The 19079-nt window shown below is 40.4% G+C and overlaps 1 protein-coding gene across 29 annotated transcripts in view; it reads right to left on the bottom strand.

Moving 5' to 3' along the window:
* Positions 1–19079, bottom strand: part of LOC18437366 (chaperone protein dnaJ 10) — a 42801-nt gene that overhangs the window by 17198 nt on the left and 6524 nt on the right. For 24 of the 29 annotated variants that reach the window (XR_016052340.1, XR_016052334.1, XR_016052335.1 and 21 more), the window contains 3 exons: positions 10949–11008; positions 9357–9439; positions 8924–9089 (listed from right to left, as the gene is read on the bottom strand). Coding sequence is in view for 14 of the 29 variants with exons in the window: in XM_020669060.2 (XP_020524719.1) it covers positions 8924–9089; positions 9357–9439; positions 10949–11008 (309 nt within the window). In the remaining 15 variants the exon portion in view is untranslated. The remainder of the gene's footprint in view (positions 1–8923; positions 9090–9356; positions 9440–10948; positions 11009–19079) is intronic. The other 5 variants (XM_088862328.1, XM_088862325.1, XM_088862334.1 and 2 more) reach the window with 1 other exon arrangement.

Genomic DNA, 19079 nt, shown 5'->3' on the forward strand with positions numbered 1-19079 from the left:
GAGGGTCATTCTTCAACTTTTCCATCGCGTGGTCTTTGCCCTCTCCCTCTTCCCCAAGTTTCCATCCTCTTTCAGGATTCACCCTGACCCTTGATCCTCACCCATCAGACTGGAAACCTTGCTAGAGGAAGGGCCATCAGAATGGGCGGCGCCACCAACTTCCTAGCCAGCGCCGATTTCCCGCCACGAGATATTGTAGGTGGAAAGGGCTGATTGCCGGCCGTTGTACGAGGCTGCATGGTTGCCAGTCTTGAAGACCTCGAACAGATTCAACCATATCCCCCACTGCCACATCACAATAGGGGGGCTTGCTTCCTTTGTTCCCTTGCCCACCTCAACTCCTACATGCTCACCACCTACCTTAGGGTGTTCCACCTCTGTTGTGAACATGCCACCCGGCCCCTATACATCTCACGTACATTTTTCACTACAGTCGTCTTCCCCATGTCGTACGTCCTCTCAGGCCCCCGGACAGGTGTCGCAGCCCTCTATCCCTCACGATCAGACCTTTGATGACCCTCACTCAAGGCAAGGTAAGGAGGTCCTACTCAATGTGTCCCCCACCCGTGATGTCCAGCTGCCCTCATTTATTTCTCCTGCTGGCTCCTCGGGCCACGTGTCGCCCCCTCATGTTGTCATCAACTCATCCTCGAGTTGCGGCTCATCCCCACCATCATCTTACATCGACCGAGCAGCAAACCCATCCCTTGTTACCTGCCCCTTGCCACCCTCTTCTCCTTTTCTCATCCTTACAGATATAGCCACCCCCTCTCTTGCCCCTCGGGATGAAGCACAAGTGTACACCTCGCCGCCCAATCCCTTAGGGGACACCCGGCCTCCACATCAGCCTTCCGTCCTTCAGATGCCCACCAAGACTGCCACCTTTCCTATGACTTTCTCCCTCTTCGCTCTCTCGTCCGAGAACCTCCCCTTCTCTTCTCTCCCCTAACCCTTCTTCATCTCTCTTCTCTCTTCTCCAATCCCCTCTCCCCTCTCTACCTCCATTTCACGAAGCTCCAGTATCTCCTCCCACCACCTTGCCTCCAGCCACTACAGATACTCCACCTTCGTCGCTCGTTTCAAGAGACCGGTTTCCTTCGTCGCCTCTTACCTCACCATGCCCCACCTCTCAATCCCCTGTCCCTCTGCCACCTGAACCCCGTCCCCCCCTCCGGAACCCTTTAATCCTCGTGCAACCCTTGCAACACCCTCGCTGCAGAGAGACTGGCCCACTCTCCCCATCGGGCTCATAGTGGTGGAGTCCAATGACCCAACGCCACCTGACCCAGCTTTTTGGCCTCTCTAGTGGCCCCTCATCTCCCCTACCCACCCAATATCAATCCCCTGTTTCAAGTTGCAATTGTACCTCTTCCGCCAACTCCTACCCCCCTCACAACTCTCCTGCTTCCGGCGGCCTTAGCATTCCTCCCTCCCCTACTATCCTTTTACCCCCCCCCCTCCCCCCAATTTCCAACCCAGTTGGATTCCTCCCTCACAGGATCCCCCATATCCTGAAACCCTTCTGCACCCTAACACCACCTCTACCCTATGCTCAAACCCAGATTTTTTCAATCCCCCTCCTCTTTCCCCCTTACCAACCCCCTCTATCTCTCGGCCTCTCCCTTCATCTCTGCGTTACCCCCTATCATTCCAAGACACTAACTCTAACCCTTTTGCCCTCCCTTAGCATTCAAACTCGAGGTTCTCTGACTCATCCTCACATGCTGCTAGCGCTTCAAGCAGTTACCCTTACCCCCCAAACCTCTCCATATTCAGTTGTTTCGATGGCCTCTAAAGTATGTAGACGGGATCGACTGAGGCAAAGGAAACATCAAGGAAGTTCTCAGGGTCATGGGCTTCCCCTATGATGGCCAAGAGGGCCCATTTCACCTTTTCTTCCCGGCGGACACAAAGAGCAGGCTTAAGGTCAATGTCAATGGCTCCAAGAAACTGAAGAGCCTTTTTTCTACTATCAACTACAACAAATCGCCATTGGCTGCTCCCCAGTCGTCGCCTGGCTTGAAGCCTACCCCTGTTAAGCCTCCACCCCCCACTGTTACGCGCAATGAGCTCGATCATGTTCCCCTCCAAGGTAACCAATTCACTTGGTTCGACCACTCCTCCCAGCCTTCCCAATCAAAACTTGACAGATTCCTCTTTCTACTGGCTGGTACGAGGTTTTCCCAAGTTCCCATGCCTTGGCCTCACCCAAATCCACTTCAGATCATTGTCCCATTATGTTGGACAGTATCACAACCTCAAGATGCCCCAGACCCTTCCGTTTTGAGTTATCCAGGCTCGAAGAGACATCTGCTCTTATCCTCATCCCTCTTAGTGGGAATCTTTCTCCCTCAAAATCTCGAGCAAAGCAGAGTATATTCTGCAAACTAAACTCCAGATGCTTAAAGCCTCTCTCAGGGTCTGAAGCAAATCGATCACTGAAAATTTTCCCAACTCAAGAACTCTCGATTCTCTGCCATTCAGTCCGCACTCTTTTACCCTCTGAACTGAACCTTAGACACCAACACAAATTAGACTACTTTTCCACCCACAAGAAGGAAGAGATCTTCTGGTTCCAAAGATCTAGGGTCAAGTGGCTCCACTACAGACACTATAATACAAGATTCTTCCACAGGATGACCAACTGTCGATGGAGGGACAACTCCATCTCCACCATTAAGCAGGGAAACTGAGTTCTAGATTAGCCGACCGAGATTGAAGAAGCCATTATTTCCACCTTCAAAACGTTGTGCTCAGCCCCTTCGGGACCCAAACCCAAGATGTCCGACCTCCAGTTCCTCTACCTTCTTGCCGATCAAGTCCAATGGTTAGAACGGCCATTTTCTGAACTAGAAATCCTAGCAGTCTTGACGTACCTTGGTAGAGATAAAGCCCCATGTCCGAACAAGATCCCCTTGGCCCCGTTCAAGGAGTTCTGAGATACTTTCAGAACTGATTTTTTACTTTTCTTCAAAGAATTCTTCCATCGAGGTATTATCCTCAAAGCCATGAAGGCTACCTCCCTTGCCCTTGTACCCAAATTGAAGGTGCTAAAGAACTCAAGGACTTCAGACTGATTAGTTTAGTGAATTCCAATTACAAAATCCTGTCCAAAGTGCTCGCCTCAAGGCTTAAAGAGGTCCTTCCTTTTGTGATCTCACCCTCCCAAAGAGCCTTCATCAAAGATAGGCAGATTATTGACGAAGTTCTGGTGGCACATGAATGCCTACACTCCAGACACCTAGCTAAGCATCCGGATCTCATATTAAAGATCGATTGGGAGGAGGCGTACGATCACGCCGATTGGGACAACCTGAAAGAAAATATGACTCAGATGGGCTTTGAGAAGCATTGGAGAAAGTGGATGGGAGGTTGTTACTCGAGTCTATTCTTCTCTGTGCTAATTAACGGCTCGCCGAAAGGTTACTTCCCCTCATCTAGAGGGCTCCACCAAGGAGACCCCCTTTCACCATTCCTCTTCGCAATCGCAGCTGAGGTCTTCAGCCAATCAATCATCCGCATGTACCAGCCTAGTCATTTAACAGGCTTCAAGAGCAGTGCTAAGGGCCCAGTCGTCACCCATCTTTAGTATGCCGACGGCACACATCACCCACATGTACCAGCCTAGCCGTTCAACAGGTTTCAAGAGCAGCGCTAGGGGCCTAGTCGTCACCCACCTTTAGTATGCCGACGACAGTCTAGTCTTCCTCAATGCAGTGCCCCAGGAAGCTACAACTCTAAGCCTGTTTCTTAAATGTTTCGAGTTCGCCACGGGTTTCAAAGTTAACATGAAGAATTCTACTATGATCAGGGTGGTACTCTCTTCGATAGAAATAGAGCTCTCATCCCGGACAAGGAATGCAAAGCAGAGGACCTCCCCACCAACTACCTTGGCATGCCACTGGGCCTTGGCAAACCCAAAAAAAGGCAATGGTCCCACATGATAAACAAAGTTGATAGACGACTAGCAAGGTGGAAAGGAAGGTTCATTTCTTTCACTAGTAGATCCACCCTGATCAAAGCCACCTTGGCTAACACCCCCATTTACCTTATGTCTTTCTTCCATATGCTAACGGCGGTCGCCAGCAGACTTGAACAGTTGATGAGAAACTTCTTGTGGTCAGGTGATGCCGAATCAAAGAAATATCATCTTATCTCTAGGGAAAAAGTATGCCAACCCAAACTTGAAGGGGGACTCGGCATCCGGATTTTGAGGAAACAAAACACTGCTCTGCTTGGTACATGGTGGTGGCAATTAGCAACTCACAATGACCTGCTGTGGACCCAAGTGATTCCCTGCAAGTACAAAATCCCAACAAATTCTTGGCAGCTGAAAGGGCGCTCCATGAGCCGCCCGGAAATCTTTCTCTTTTCTCTCTCTCTTTCAATACTGCATCCGATTTCACCCTAGGGAAGGCCATCGCATCCCCTCGTTTAAGTACTTCTTCCCTTCCCTCTTCTCCCTAGCTACAAATGCATCTTATTCATTTGCAGACGAGATGCTCCTCTCGGGCAACATTAGAGTTTGGAACCCATACTTTAGACGTTTGCTCAATGACCCTGAAACCAAATAATTCCTTTCTTTGTCATCCATCTTGAGCTCATGCTTCTTAGCTCTTTCAGGTCCTAACAGCATTCTTTGAACCCCCCTCTCCCTCGAGGTCCTTCTCTGTAGCTTCCTTTTACAAAAAACTCCTTCTACGCCTCATTCTTCGAAATCAATGGCCCAAGTCCAGTCATCCTTTGCACCTCTTAAAGTGCAGGCATTCAATTGGATTGGTTGTTCCAAAAGACCCTTACGGTGGATCAACTACAACGTAGGGGTGTTCCTATCCCCAACCATTGTGTGATGTGCACAAGCGAGGAAGAATCAAACCCCCACCTCTTCATCCACTGCAAGCTGGCCCATGAGCTTTGGAGCCTCCTGCTCTGCCTCTTCGACCTCTCGTGGGGCATCCCTCCTTCCATTCCGACCCTCCTCAATCTTTTTAGTGACACTCTGTGGCCTTCTACATGCAGGCTCCTTTGGAAAACCTCCGTCGCAGCCACCATTTGGGCCATTTGGACGAAGAGGAACTCGAGGATATTCTAAGGAACCAAATGTGAAGTTCCCGGTCTATTCCACAAAATCACCTCAGAGGTAGCCTTTTGGGCATCCAATCACAAGGCTTTCAAAGGCGTTTCAGCCACTACTTTCCCACACCGGCGAAAAGAAGTCTTACAGACCCAATCGCCCAGGGTTCAAAGATCGAACGACGGGTCCGCCCCCCCCAGAGGGCCATACTAAGCGTAACTTCGACATGTGCTCTTTGAGTAACCCAAGGCTAGCTGAGGTGGGCAGGGTATTCTGTGACCACCTCAGCAATATTCTAGCTTCATTCTCTAAAAGCATAGGCCACGCAGGCTCCCAATTCGCAGAGTCCATAGCACTGCTAACTGGTCTCAAGCTCCTCAACCCCTCATGGCCCCAACCACTTTTAGTGAAAGGAGACATAGAAAAATTATAACCTGGGCAGCTGCTTTTGGCCCCCCTTCATGGTACCTGGCTTCGATTTTTGATGAGATAACTCATGTTTGCATGGATATAGCCGTCTCATGGAAGTATATCTAGCGAGAATCCAACGACCTGACGAATCAACTGGCTAAAGATGGAGCGAAAACTTACTGCCCGACACCATGATTGGATGGTTTTTTTTGTTTTTCCTTTCTTTCCTTGTATGGGCCAATTGTTGTGGCCCACTCTTGGTTTTTACTATCCTTCTTAAGGTCAGGTTCTTTTTGGTATAATGCCCAAGCATTTTTTATATAGGAGCACCCTTCCGAGGTACTCTATTCTTTTCTAGCATGAGGCCTAGCATGTGGGCTTCCTCTGTAACTCTATTGTACTCACTAGATTCTCTTAATACAACAGTTAACAGTTTGAAATAAATAAATAAATGAAATAGTAGACTCACCCTCGCATTTTGAAATGAGTTAATACCAATCCTTCTTTAAATACAAGTTGTGCATTGACATTGGAGTTAATACCAATCCTTCTTTCAATCCGAATATTGTGCATTGACATTGGGGTTTCATCCTGAGACCTATGGGTTATAGGACTCATCAAACAAGTTGTTGATGGGACACCCAACGATAGTAGCCTGCCTTAGTTTGATGGAATCCTCTAATTGGAAACAGGAAAGGCCAGTCCCACCATTGGTGAGAACTGCCTCTAGTTGCCTCCTCTTTTATTTCTTCACCATCACCACTATTGCAGTCATTACCATCATTGCGACGACCATCACCATCGCCTCCAACTTGTTCTCTATCATAGATAGGAACCCCAAGTTCTTCATTTTCATCAATGATTCATAAAAAATAGGATCCCCTGGCTCTTTATCAAAAATAGGATCACTATCAAAGATAGCAACACTAGCAAAGATAGGACCATCCATTAATTCAAAGAATATTGAATCCAATTGAAGATTGGATCATTATCATTCTCCTTCAAAATTATGCTCCCATCGACGCCATCGCACATCACACCCCATCTATGTAACTTGACACGTTATCAATCTGTTTCCATTGAAAACTCAGAGTCTGATTTGTGCCAATCTTGATAAAAATTCTCATGATTTGGATCTATTTTTGTAGATTCCTTTTCGCGTTGTGCACATTGTTGTTGATCTCGCTTGCACAACAGCTATGTAACTCACGCTATCAAGTTTGTTAATTTCCTTGTCGCATCGGATCAGATAGGTATCCCTACGACCGAGACCTCCACAGTCTTTGAGCCAGCTCTAATACCACTTGATGCTGGAAGGAGAGGTGGGAAATTAAATCTACCCTTTTCCCAAACCTCTAACAAGTAAAAATTAGCAAAAATGAGAAAAAGCATGGCTGCAAAACAAGCCAAGAGAAAAAGAACTTCCTACGTTCATAAAATAAAATTCATTCCAACAACATAAGCATCCCATAATGTGACGTCTCACCTAAGCCTATCAAACCCTAAAATAAAATTAAAAACCAAGTATAACCAATGCAAGTCTCTAAAATACCACTAAACAATGCTATAAATTTTAGAAATATCCATGTGAACAGCAAGCCTATCAACAGCTCCTGTGAATAGTATTTGTGAACTGTACATATGAATAGTAACCAGTGAATAGTAAAAAATAATAATAATAAAAAATAGAAACTAAGTGTTGGGGACCCCACATTATAATTCCTAAAAAAGTAATCCTAATAAAATCGATACACCAACATCCATGAAATTAAAATTAAATTAAATTTTTGTATCACCCAGCTCTTGATCTCCATCACTACTAAGCCATTTAAGTTAAGCCACGTGATGAAAATACCCTCGCCTGTTCAGAGATAAAAACCCCAAAATAAGAGATTTTAATAAAAAACATGTTTCGGGTTCGGAATGTTGAACAAGTTGGGGTAGTTTCATCATTTGGTTCGGGCCACGAAAGTTAGACCATATTTACTAAAATGCCCACCAACATTTTTCACAGCATAGTTGAGGAGGTACCTAAGTGAAAGAGATTTCATAACATAACCACTGTATAGGTAAATATGTTTATTTAATCACATCAATGACTTTTTGAGGTGGCTTGACCATTTTACCAATATTGCCCCCACACCTCCACCCAACGAAAGGAAAAGCAAAATATGTAATATGTAATGGGCACGACTAGGGAGGAGTTCAAGGAAGTGTTTTAGAACTCAACAGTTGAAGGCAGTGTTTTAGAACTCAACTCGGCCAATCCCTGGCCTGGCCAAGTTAGTCGAGCAAGTTTGAGTCAACTCACCTAAGTACATGTCAAGAAGCCTAATGAACTAAAAAATCAAAAAAATTAAGAAAAATTCCTAAAAAACATTTTATAAACTAAGGAAAACTTAGAAAAATGATGAACAATGGAAAAAGTATATTAAGATGAGTAAAAATCTTACAAAAAAATATAAAAAAATAGAAAACTAGTCAATCTTTTCAAAAAAAAGTTAAAGAAATTAGAAAAATATTAAAAATCATAAAATCATAAAAAGATGAAAACAAAACTAATTATAAGGAAATTATAATTGATTTGCTCAAAGCCTAAATCAAGTGTAAATCAACTATATTTAATTATACAGCAACTATACAACCCCCAGGGGATTTCAGGTCGGCAGACTTAGGTGAGTCCGAGTCGGTCACGTCGAGTTGTAAAACACCAGTTCAAGCGGTGTGATGGTACAAGACCTAGTATAGGAATGGAACATTGAAGATTCTAGGAGGAAAGATAAGTAAAAGATCCCTTTACATGAGACATTGAAGTTTGTGGTTAATGGTTGCTCTACTGGAAATCCAAGGGCTGAAGGTATTAGTGGAGTTCTTAGGATTGGATCTAGAGGTCACAAGATAGTGTTTTGGGGGGCAATTGGAGCTGTAGATTCCACATAAGCTGAAGTTAATATTTTCACTGGTTCCTTATCTAGCTGCTTGGTAAATGAAGGTGAATCAATCATCTAACATTGTAGACTTCCCACTCAATTTACAGTCCTTGAATATTGATGGATGTATTGAATGAAATTAATGAGATTGCCACGTGGTATAGTGAAGCAAATTTTGATAGATTGAGAACTTCATGCTGGCATCAAGGGTCTGGATCAGTTTCCATTTGTGGTGCATTTGTGGTGCACATCATATACCTCAATACTTGTGCTAACTCTGGCAGTCGAAATGAAAATAATATATATAAACCAATCAACTGTAGGAAAGGAAAATTGAAAACAAATCTAGATATCTCCTACTATTCATATCACTTCATGCACATTAAACTTCGATTTCTCTAACTCCACGTCCATCCATTTGCAAAGCTGATGTCCAAATTATCAAAATTACATACCAAAGGAGTTAAACAATTCCACTTGGTTTAGACTTCAGAGCTACAATGTTTACCTTCATTTTTTCATGAATTTTCTGCCTCCTTTCTTCTGGAACCTGTGATTCTTCTTCAAGTTCCACAGTTGCCATTGAGGCCAATGTAAACTGCCCAACATAGTCTTCAAAAATTTCACTCCCAAATAGCATACCAAATACAGCAGAGGGGTCCATCATAGACTCCCTGTTCAAAACAAACTGTTAAAATAACCACTTAACTAAAGAATAAGCCTGAAATGATGACTTGTCTTGTACCCTTCACATAAATAGACAACAAATGCAGAATTTACAAACAGGAAAATATTTTGAGTAGCATAAAAACAGCTTGTAAATACAAAAAAAATCTCCACAAAAAGAACTGAGAGAGAAAACTTCAGTCTACTTGAGATCACTAATAGACATATTGTTTCAGAGTACATGTGGCTCAAAAAACAAGGCCAAGCAAACTTACTGCGCCACACAAGCCTTTCCATTCTTATCATATGCTTCACGCTTTCCTGGATCACTGAGAACTTGATAGGCCTCTCCAAGTACCTTAGCAAGAAATCTCATTATCACTAAAGCACCACGTGATCATCTTTATAGTATTTTGAATAGGTAACAACATTCAATATTAGTCAGATCACACAATTGTCATGTAATGAATCTCAATATTCTTTCAGGCAGCCAAGCTGGAGACTTCATAACAGAGTTACAGTAATATCTGTTCTTTTCATTGCAAACACAAAACAAAAACCAAAAAACAAAGAAATCTAAATGCCACTGAGGAAACCACAGAAACTATTCTGGTCTAAGGTCACATATGACAGTTGAGATAAATGCTAGAGATGGTTTAACAATAACAAATGGATTCACCCGAACAATCAGATTGAGATCATAAGCAGAACCTCTGTTACCTAGGCACTTTAAGGAAGGGTGTATAGATCTATTGCATGATTACATGTCTGATGCAGCAACCTAAAATTGACACACAAGAAGACACGTCCGTACACACACACGTCTATTTATTATTAATTTCACATCTTGTGGTGAGCACCATGACCCCCTTACCTTCACCAAGGAAAAAAGACACAAAAAACTAATCTTTGACACCATAATTTTTTATTTCCATCGTGTTTGATTCATTGCTACACACACCTTCCTCCCAAACTTTCCCCAACTCATCTTCACGGTCTTCAAAGCTCCCACCCAAAAGATCAATGGTTTTAGAGAGAGAGAGAGAGAGAGATAGAGAGAAAGAGAGAGAGTTCCAATTCCCATTTGTTGATTTCTATAGAGAGAGAGAGATGATCTATTTGCCAAACATTTAGTTGGTCTTGAGAGAGAGAAAGAGAGTCCATCTAAACATAGAGAGATAGGTTTCCATTTTTCAAGAAGAAAAAACCCACGAAGAATAACTCAGGGAACTTCTTTGCTGATTTCTAGAGTGAGAAAGGAAGATGGTCTTTCGAATGAGGAGAGGACTAACCAAGGAGTGAGATGATTTTCACTAGTTTTTATATGCTGCACTCAGAACAAGTGTCAAAATAGACAAACACTTGTCTATGAACAAAATAATTCAAATTTTATCAAAAAATATACTATAACTTGTTTTCTATTTTTTATTTAATTCATATTTTACAAAATAACATCTTCTCTGCCAAACTTATAATTTTGAAGTGTCTGGATAACATAGAATAATACACTGGAAAAATACTAAAAAAAAAGAAAAGGAACCACATTAGTAATATTGAGTTATAAATGGGCAAATGGTCCATGAACACCAAAATCTTAACACCTCAAGAATTGCAAGAAAAAAACAAAATTTCTTGTTTAATAGTGGAGACGCGCATAACATTGATAGAAATTAAACACTAATCGTCAGTAAGAAAGAGTTTACAAGGTTAGGCAAAATACTATAAAACTAACTGCATCAAGTTAACAATTTAAGCACCCTATTAATTAAAACAAAAGGATAGAAAGAAGCCAAATGATTGTGTACACAAAACATAATTCACATGAAAAAATGATATTGTATTGAAAGAATTCGATTGAAAAAAATACCTGAAAATTATGTGCAGCTTGAGGATCATCGGGATTTTTATCTGGGTGTACTTGTCTTGCCTAACAAATGAACATATGGAAAAACTATTATTTCCCAAATGCAATGCACACAAAGTATGCGGATTTAACTAAATTACTGCTTCACTAAATTATAGAAGAAGGAAAGCACAAATCTAATCACTTTAAAAGGACCATGAAGTTCTTTCCAACCCAGCCAATTATATATAATTCAAGAAAGAAGAAAAGGAGGAAGCACATGGTAGGCGGGAAAGAATGAATGGGAAGTCCAAGACAAGTTCCCGGTTTCGATGTCCTTATATTTATATACATTATTCACAGTGTACATTACAAACATGATTACGACAACATTAATACCTGCAGAAGAACAAAATTTACAAGTTCGCCCTTGCAAACAACTTTATATCCTTTTCATGCCCCCTCAAGTTGTATGTTACTAACAATCATGGACAGCTTGCCCTTTAGAAGACCATACCTCTGCTTAGTCAGCCCCTTTGTAAAAATATATGCCACATTTTCATTGGTCCCAACAAATTTTTCCACTATTTCCTTGTCTTCAATTTCCTCTTTCACAGATATTTGAAAATGTTTGCTCTTTCCATTGTACTTTGATTGTCGCAATATAGAACGGCACTACAAGATTTCAGACCAAAAACCAGACCAAGATTTCTTATCCAAGTAATTTCAGAAGTGACGGCTGCCATTGCCCTTTAGTAAGCGTTTATGCTTGATCTTGCCGTTGGTCTTTGTTTCTTAGTTCTTACTAGACCAAGATACCAAGTTGTCGCCCATAAATATACAGTAACTTGTAGCCAATCTTCTAGTATTGGGGTCCCCAGCCCAGTTGGTATCTGAAAAAGCTATGGGCCTTAAAGGGTCCATGTCCTTAGGATTATTTTTAAAGTAAAGCAAGTAAAGCAGCCTATCATTTGTAGAGCCCTTAATGTATCTTATTATCCTCTTGGTAGCCTCTAAATGGTTCTTCTTGAACTATGCATATACTAGCTCAACTAATTGACTGAATAAGATATATTGGGGTTATGAAGGTGAGATATGGTAAGCACCAACTGCACTTCTGTATTCTTCTGGGTTTGAAATAAAATCCCCAAAACTTTTATTATCTCCCAGTCTTATATTTAGAGCTATAGGTGTAGAGGCCGGTTTTGCACATCTTTGTCCATTTCAAAAGTTCCAAACCATATGTGTGCTGCCTGGTTTTGAAATTTTAGCTGCCTAATTGCCTAGGCAGCTAGGAGGCCTTGGCACAACGAATTGGCCAAGGCGGACGCCTTACAAGGACATGTATCTAGGTGCCACCTAGGCTGAAGCCTTGACAAAAGCCGGAAAAAAAAAAAAAAGAGTAAACCAGAAGATCTTCAGATAGAGAGGAAAAGTGACAAACTTTTCTCCATGAGTAAGACCCTCTCTCAACATGTAACAACCGTTTTAATAAATGCATCATATGAGCATTTAATAGGAGGACATCAAGTCCACCTTTCTCTCTTTCTATTCCGACCTATAACACCCCTTCTCTCTCTCTCTCTACACACACCGTTAATAAGCATTTAATGCCCAGACAACTCATTTTAACACACTAAAATATAAATATATCAATTTAACATATAAAAACATTCATTTAATAATCAATGCTCCATCAACTCCACCTCTATCTATCTCTCATGCAAGGACATCAACTCCATTTTACATTTGTTCTCTCTCCCCCTCTTTGGATGTAACAATCATTAACAAGCATTTAATGCACGGACAACTTGTCCCATCACACACTAAAATATAAACATATTCATTTGATATGTAAATATATGCATTTAAGAATCAATGCTCTAGTCAACTCCACTCTCTCTAACAGCACTTCTAGGCAGACAAATCCACCTTTTACAATATTTTGCCCAATTATCATTCCTATCTTTCTTTCTTTCAAATTATATGCCTAGGAAGTACTTTATCTGCCCAAATCCTTCATTTGAAATGCATCAAAAAGAACCTTTCTGATGTGATTCATTTTATTCAATGAGGTGCCTATGTGGACAATGTGATCTACGTAAGAGTAGTAGAATACTAATATTTCCTGCAAGCTAAATAAATACGGAGAGGTCATTCTCTAAAAGCCATACGTCCCTATCACTTTACGAAAGCTATCAAAGCAAGCTTGTGATGCCTATTTCAACCCATATATTACCCAATTTAATTTGCACATCATAAGTTTTGGATCTCCTCCATTATATCCCATTGGGTGTTCCTATATACTTATTCTCTCAGGTCCCATGTAGGATGCACTTTTAACATCCATTTGGAATATCTCCCATTAATGGTCTAGTGCAAAGGATAGGATAACTCTAATGGTGCCCATTATAAGATTAAAAAAATTTCATCATAACCCATATTCTTGATTAAATCCATTTACAACCAGGCTCACTTTGAACCACTCAATATCATCATTTGCCTTATAATTTATTTTATACACCCAATTCGGCCCACCAACACTCTTTCCTCTTAAGCTTCAGACTATCACCAATATTTTACATCTATGTAGTGCTTGAATCTCTTCATTCATTGCCTCTATGCTTCTCATATTTTTTGCTGCTACTTCCTACGCACTGACTTCATTTTTGTTAAGAAAACATGATGTTCAACATATAGTTACCAGAATAGTCCATCCTCTGGAATCACGTTTCGCATAAACTTGAAGGAATCGCCATAAATCCCGAGAGATAGGAATCACAATTCCAAGGTTTTTTGGATCTTGTTCGGATGCCTTTGGAATCTAGATTCCACGTCACCCAATTTTGCGACGCATATGTGTATAAGACCATGATTCAACCAATATGAAACTTGGCTTCCCATTTTTACAAATAGCAATCAGAGATATTTACAACGTAGGGCATTAAAAATGAAGTTGCATTTTAAAGTATATTTGTATTTTTGTAGTTTCCTAAGTTTAGTACATTGACATGAATTCGCCAGCATGCTTCAACAAGTTCTATGCTATGTTTGTTAACATGCTTTAACAAGTCAAGTGGTATACTGATTGCAACAATGTTAAGTGGTATCAAATGTTTCAAAAGTGTTGGGCAGCGTCTGGGTGGCCAGGAGGGGGGGGGGGGGGAGGGGGAAAGCCGCCCAATGCCTGAGCAGGCTCCCAGAACCTAGGCGGCGTCCCAATAGAAACAAAAGTTTTACTGCCTAAAATAGGCTCTAATGTGGGGAACCTGTAAAATAGGTCCAGTAGAAACAAAATTTGGATGCCTAAAAACCAGTTTTCTGAGTTTTTCTCTCTCTAATATAGGCTTTGATGTTTAGGTTTCAAATGAACCTAAAATCCACCCTTATCCCCTTTTTATATTAAAAAAAAACCCAAAAATGCTCCTCAACGAGGGGCATTTCTTCCCCTGGGCAAGCGCAAGCCCTAGGCGGCCACCTGGGCTGGGCGCTGAGCGCTCGCCTAGGTGGGTTCCCTAGTGCCCAAGCAACCGCCTAGGGCAAGCCGCCTATTTAGGCCACCTACGCCTGAGCAAGGCACCACCTAGTTGTTGGGCGGTCCGCTTTTTAGAACATTGAGTGGTATAATGATCGCAAAAATTTTATGGAATGCTTAGAATTTTTTTAAACATTATTTGAAAATTTGTTATTTAAAATTTATTAATGATTGATATATAATGGGTATCTAAAAACTCTATAGGTGTCAACAACAAACTCTAGCTTACATGATCCCCAATTTTCAAGTATTTGTAGTCAATGTCTTTTTTTCAAAAATAGATTATAAATTACTTAGTAATGTTATTTCCTTTATCCAATCTAAAACCTCTAAGAAAGTACGTAGTTAAGGGTACTCGGTTTGATCTCCAATACTAGTAGAGAACTATGCAAAAAGGCACTCAATACACCAACTTCAATGTTGAGGGAGGGCTGTCAAAGACATCGATTCCAACAATAGGGGAGCCTGGGTAACCGTATTCAACATATGGAGTCCAATACCAAGGAAATCTTGCTTATAAATAATCTAAACTATTAAATCATTTGCCTTTTGGAACTCATTTGTTGATTCAAAGTAGTTTAGTGAGTGATTCCCGTAAGTTAGGAATCTTGATTCTAAACAGATCGGACTGCTATTCCAACAAGCAATGTTTCAAAAAGCGCTAGGCGGCACCCAAGCGGTCATGGGGGTCTAGGCTGCCCAGCACCTAGGCGAGTGCCTAAAACTTGGGCGGCCCAGTTGAAAGAAAAAAAAAATTTGATGACTGATAATGATTAATCCATAAGAATTTTGATAATCTATAAGACCATAATCCATAAGAATTTTGATAATCCATAAGACCATAATCCTAGTTAAAAATAAAAAAAAAGATAGAAGTCTAAAAGAGAATTTTGATAATCCATAAGACCAAACTCCATATTTTCATACAATGCTAAAACCGTAAAACCATACAAGCATACACTGATTGTTTGATACACTATAGACTGTACACACAAAAGTTTCTTGAATCGGTTAATACCCCCATTGGTATCTTTTTCATAAAAATTACACCTTATACAATTTTTATCGTTTGGTTTTGGGTTATAACTACCAACCTGGATCACTTCTTTTAGAAGTAACAAAAATAGATCTATTCAAATGACAAGGATTTTGTTCCTGTTTTTGTTTTACAGAGCTCATATATTGCTTAATCTCCTCTCTGATAGGTTAAGGAACATTTTTACAAGGGGCAACATCCCTTTTAATAACGGAAAGATGTTTCTTAAACTGGTTTATACTAACTTTTGTATCTTTTTCACAAAAATTGCATCTAATGCAATTTATGTCATTTGGATTCGGGTTATATCCATATTTCCAACCCGGATCTCTACTTCGACTAGATCATGAAGAAGACATCTCAAAATAAAACAAGCAATCTAAAAAATAAAGTTTTGCACTAACTTTGATTGTTCGAACTCCAAACTCCCACCTCTGAGATGTTTTCTAGTCCTAAAATAATAAAAAGCACCCTATTATAGGATTATAAAACTCCAAAACTAAATTAAATCTACCTGGGTGATGTTTGGATCCGTTTTCGTAACTTCGAAAAACACTTCGATCCAATGAAAGTCACAAAATTTAGAATTTTTAAGGTCTCTTTCTCTCTAAAGTGGGTTCTTGTGGGTTTAGGTTTCAAATGAATCTAAAACACAACTTAAAACCCTTTATGTTTCAAATAAAATCAATACAACGAAAAAAAAAAAAAAATCCCCCCTTAGGTTGGGCACAGGCCCTGGGTGGCCTCCTAGGGCTAGGCACTGCCCGCCTGCCTAGGCGGGTTCCATACCGCCTAGGCGGCCACCCAGGGACTGCCACCCAGTTTGGCTGCCTAGGCCTAGGCGATGCGCCCAAGCCTTCTAGACCGCCTAGGCGCTGGACAGTCCGCTTTTTGAAAAATGCCAACAAGGTAGGAATCTTGATTCTTATTGAATTGGAGCGTGATTTCCAAATGGTAGGAACCCTCCTTAATGTGATATGCATTGTACAAATGGCTATAGGAATCATTTTGCCACCCGCAATTCCGTGATTCGGATTCTTGAAACACTTTGTAATCATAGGTGTTTCCAACAACTATAGCTCAATCGAATGAGAGTTACCCACCTTTGTATTGGATGCCAAGTGCTAGCTAATTTCTTGAGTTGATTTTGGTCCCCAACATCTATGGACTGTGAAGTACCACATTCCTGAAATTGATTGCTCTTAAAGGAATAAGTTAGATTTAATTACTCTTAAAGGAACAAGTAAAGATTCTTTCTCATGAGTTTCTTCTTGCACATTTTCTATATTTGAAATGTTCTTCGTGGGTTGCTCCCTTTTTTCTTCTTTGATAGACTGTTAATTCATTGTCATGCTTTTTATGTATAACACTTTTATCTTCTTCAGATGACTGACTTCTAATGGTCGTTGTTCATCACGCAATAAGCTCAAATCCATTTTGTTAGCAATGGCACATGAGGGAGAATCAATCTGGGATTTCTAGGCAGCAATGTGAATGTCTTCCCCCTTAATATTTGTAAGCTTTTGAGGAGAATACATTTGGTTTTTATCAAAGGTTACATGTCGAGAAATTACACTCTCTTGGTTCTTGGACAATAATAGCAGTACCCTTTGTGCACATTGTTGTAAGCCTGTAATCCATGAACACACACATCTCAGTTTCCGGCATCAACTTATCTCTTAGCTTTCATCAACAAGAACATAACATTAGCATCCAAAAGACCGTAACATATTGTAATCTGGGTGTCTTCTATGAAGGATAGAGTCCAGAGATTTCCCACCAGTATTCATGGAAGGCAAACGATGAATAACATGCACTACAATGTGAAAGGCCTCATTCCACATACATTTGGGCACTCCCTTCGCATGCATCATGCACAAGTCTGCCTCTCTTATATGTCTATGCTTTCCTTCTTCTATACTATTTTGTTGTAGTATATGAGGGCAAGAAAGCTCTCACTCCATTCCGTTGTTGGTAAGGAAGTCTTTGAATTAATTAGATGGATACTCCCCTCCTCCATCACTAGGAAATGAGTACTGCAACGGCGTAAATATGACGCAACAAAGACATTGAAAACATCAGATTTTTGTTTCAGAAAGAATATCCAAGTGAATTCACTGCAAAAATCAATGAAAAGAACAAAGTATTAAAGGACCCCAAACATCAAAATGTCATAAATCTAAAGGAACAGTGGCTCTTTTATTGTTAACATTGAAAGCAATGTTTAAAAAAACGGATCGGCGACTCGAATCTTCCACACTCATACCCATGTCAGACCAGTGTATCGGTGGTTCGAATTGGAGAATCGGCCAATCGGCAAATTGTCCAAAAAAATTTAAAAAATATCACTATAAATATCTAAAATATTGTTCTTTCAGTTTCTAAAAGAAATTAAAAGTGATGCATTATGTACTTTTACTACTTTGTAAAAATAAACGAATATTGAGACATTGTTTTCCAGTATGGATGACTGCATAATTATTAATTATAACATTATAATAAACATAATTCCAAAATTATTAGAAAACGATTCCATATCATATGATTAAAAACAAAACTAAAACCCCCTATAAATTTTAGTGTAATAATATTAAAAAATTTCAAAAAACAACTTACCCTAAAAAATAGAAAATAAAGATATTAAAATTCAAAAAATAAAAAGTGGCTTGCTCATTACCCAATGTTGCCACACTCAAAGCATGTTTATTGCTGTAACAAACAAAAAAAATTGAAAAAGTGGAATGAAGTAGAAAAACAAGCTAGAGAGAGAAAGGTGTTTTGTAGCTTTTCCTTACATATTATGTGATTGTTGCCTTAGCTTGCCGGGTCCAAATGAGTCATTATAATAAATGCACAGTCCTTGTGATCACATTTGAAAAGGATGCAGGAATAGTCCCACATCAGACGATTGCAGGATGAAATAGCCATATAAAAGTTGATCCTTACTTCTCTCCATTGAGTTTTATAGTGGTTGTCGGCAGGTACTGCGTACCTGACATGGTGCAGGAGGGCCCCACGGATTACGGTGATGCTTTTGGGGACAATAAACATGCACACACACTAAGTGGGGGCCACCACAACAAATTTTTACTAAAATAATGTAAAAAAAACTGATTCTCCCTAATCCTGATATTTTATGGGATCTAGATCGCTCTGGACTATTCCCAATCCCGATCGGGCGAGTCCAATCCGAATCAGTGAATTTTTAAACACTGATTGAAAGCAAGCTCACAATGTTCAACTTGACATAAAACTTGACTCTTTTTCTTAGTTGAAGTCCATGAAATCAAACTGACTCTTTTCAAACTCTCAAGAGGACCTTTACCGCAATAAGCAAGTTGTCGGTGTCATATGAACTCGTTGGTTTTATTAACTAGAAAAATCCTAGATGATTGAACTGGAACGGCAGGAGCTCCTTTTCTTGACTACGACTTTCAATGATGAAGGTTATGGGATAAAATATAAGCTCTCTTCCGTGTTCCATCAGCAAATGTTGTTTTCATATGTCAGAATGCAATGAAGGTCAGTTTTGTAATTGTTTGCATTTTAAATGGTTTATATTGTAAAACCATTTGCTGTAATGA

The sequence above is a fragment of the Amborella trichopoda genome, chromosome 3 (assembly GCF_054954075.1).
Source record: "Amborella trichopoda isolate Santa Cruz 75 chromosome 3, AtrichopodaSantaCruz75HAP2 v2.0, whole genome shotgun sequence".
Lineage (NCBI taxonomy): Eukaryota > Viridiplantae > Streptophyta > Magnoliopsida > Amborellales > Amborellaceae > Amborella > Amborella trichopoda.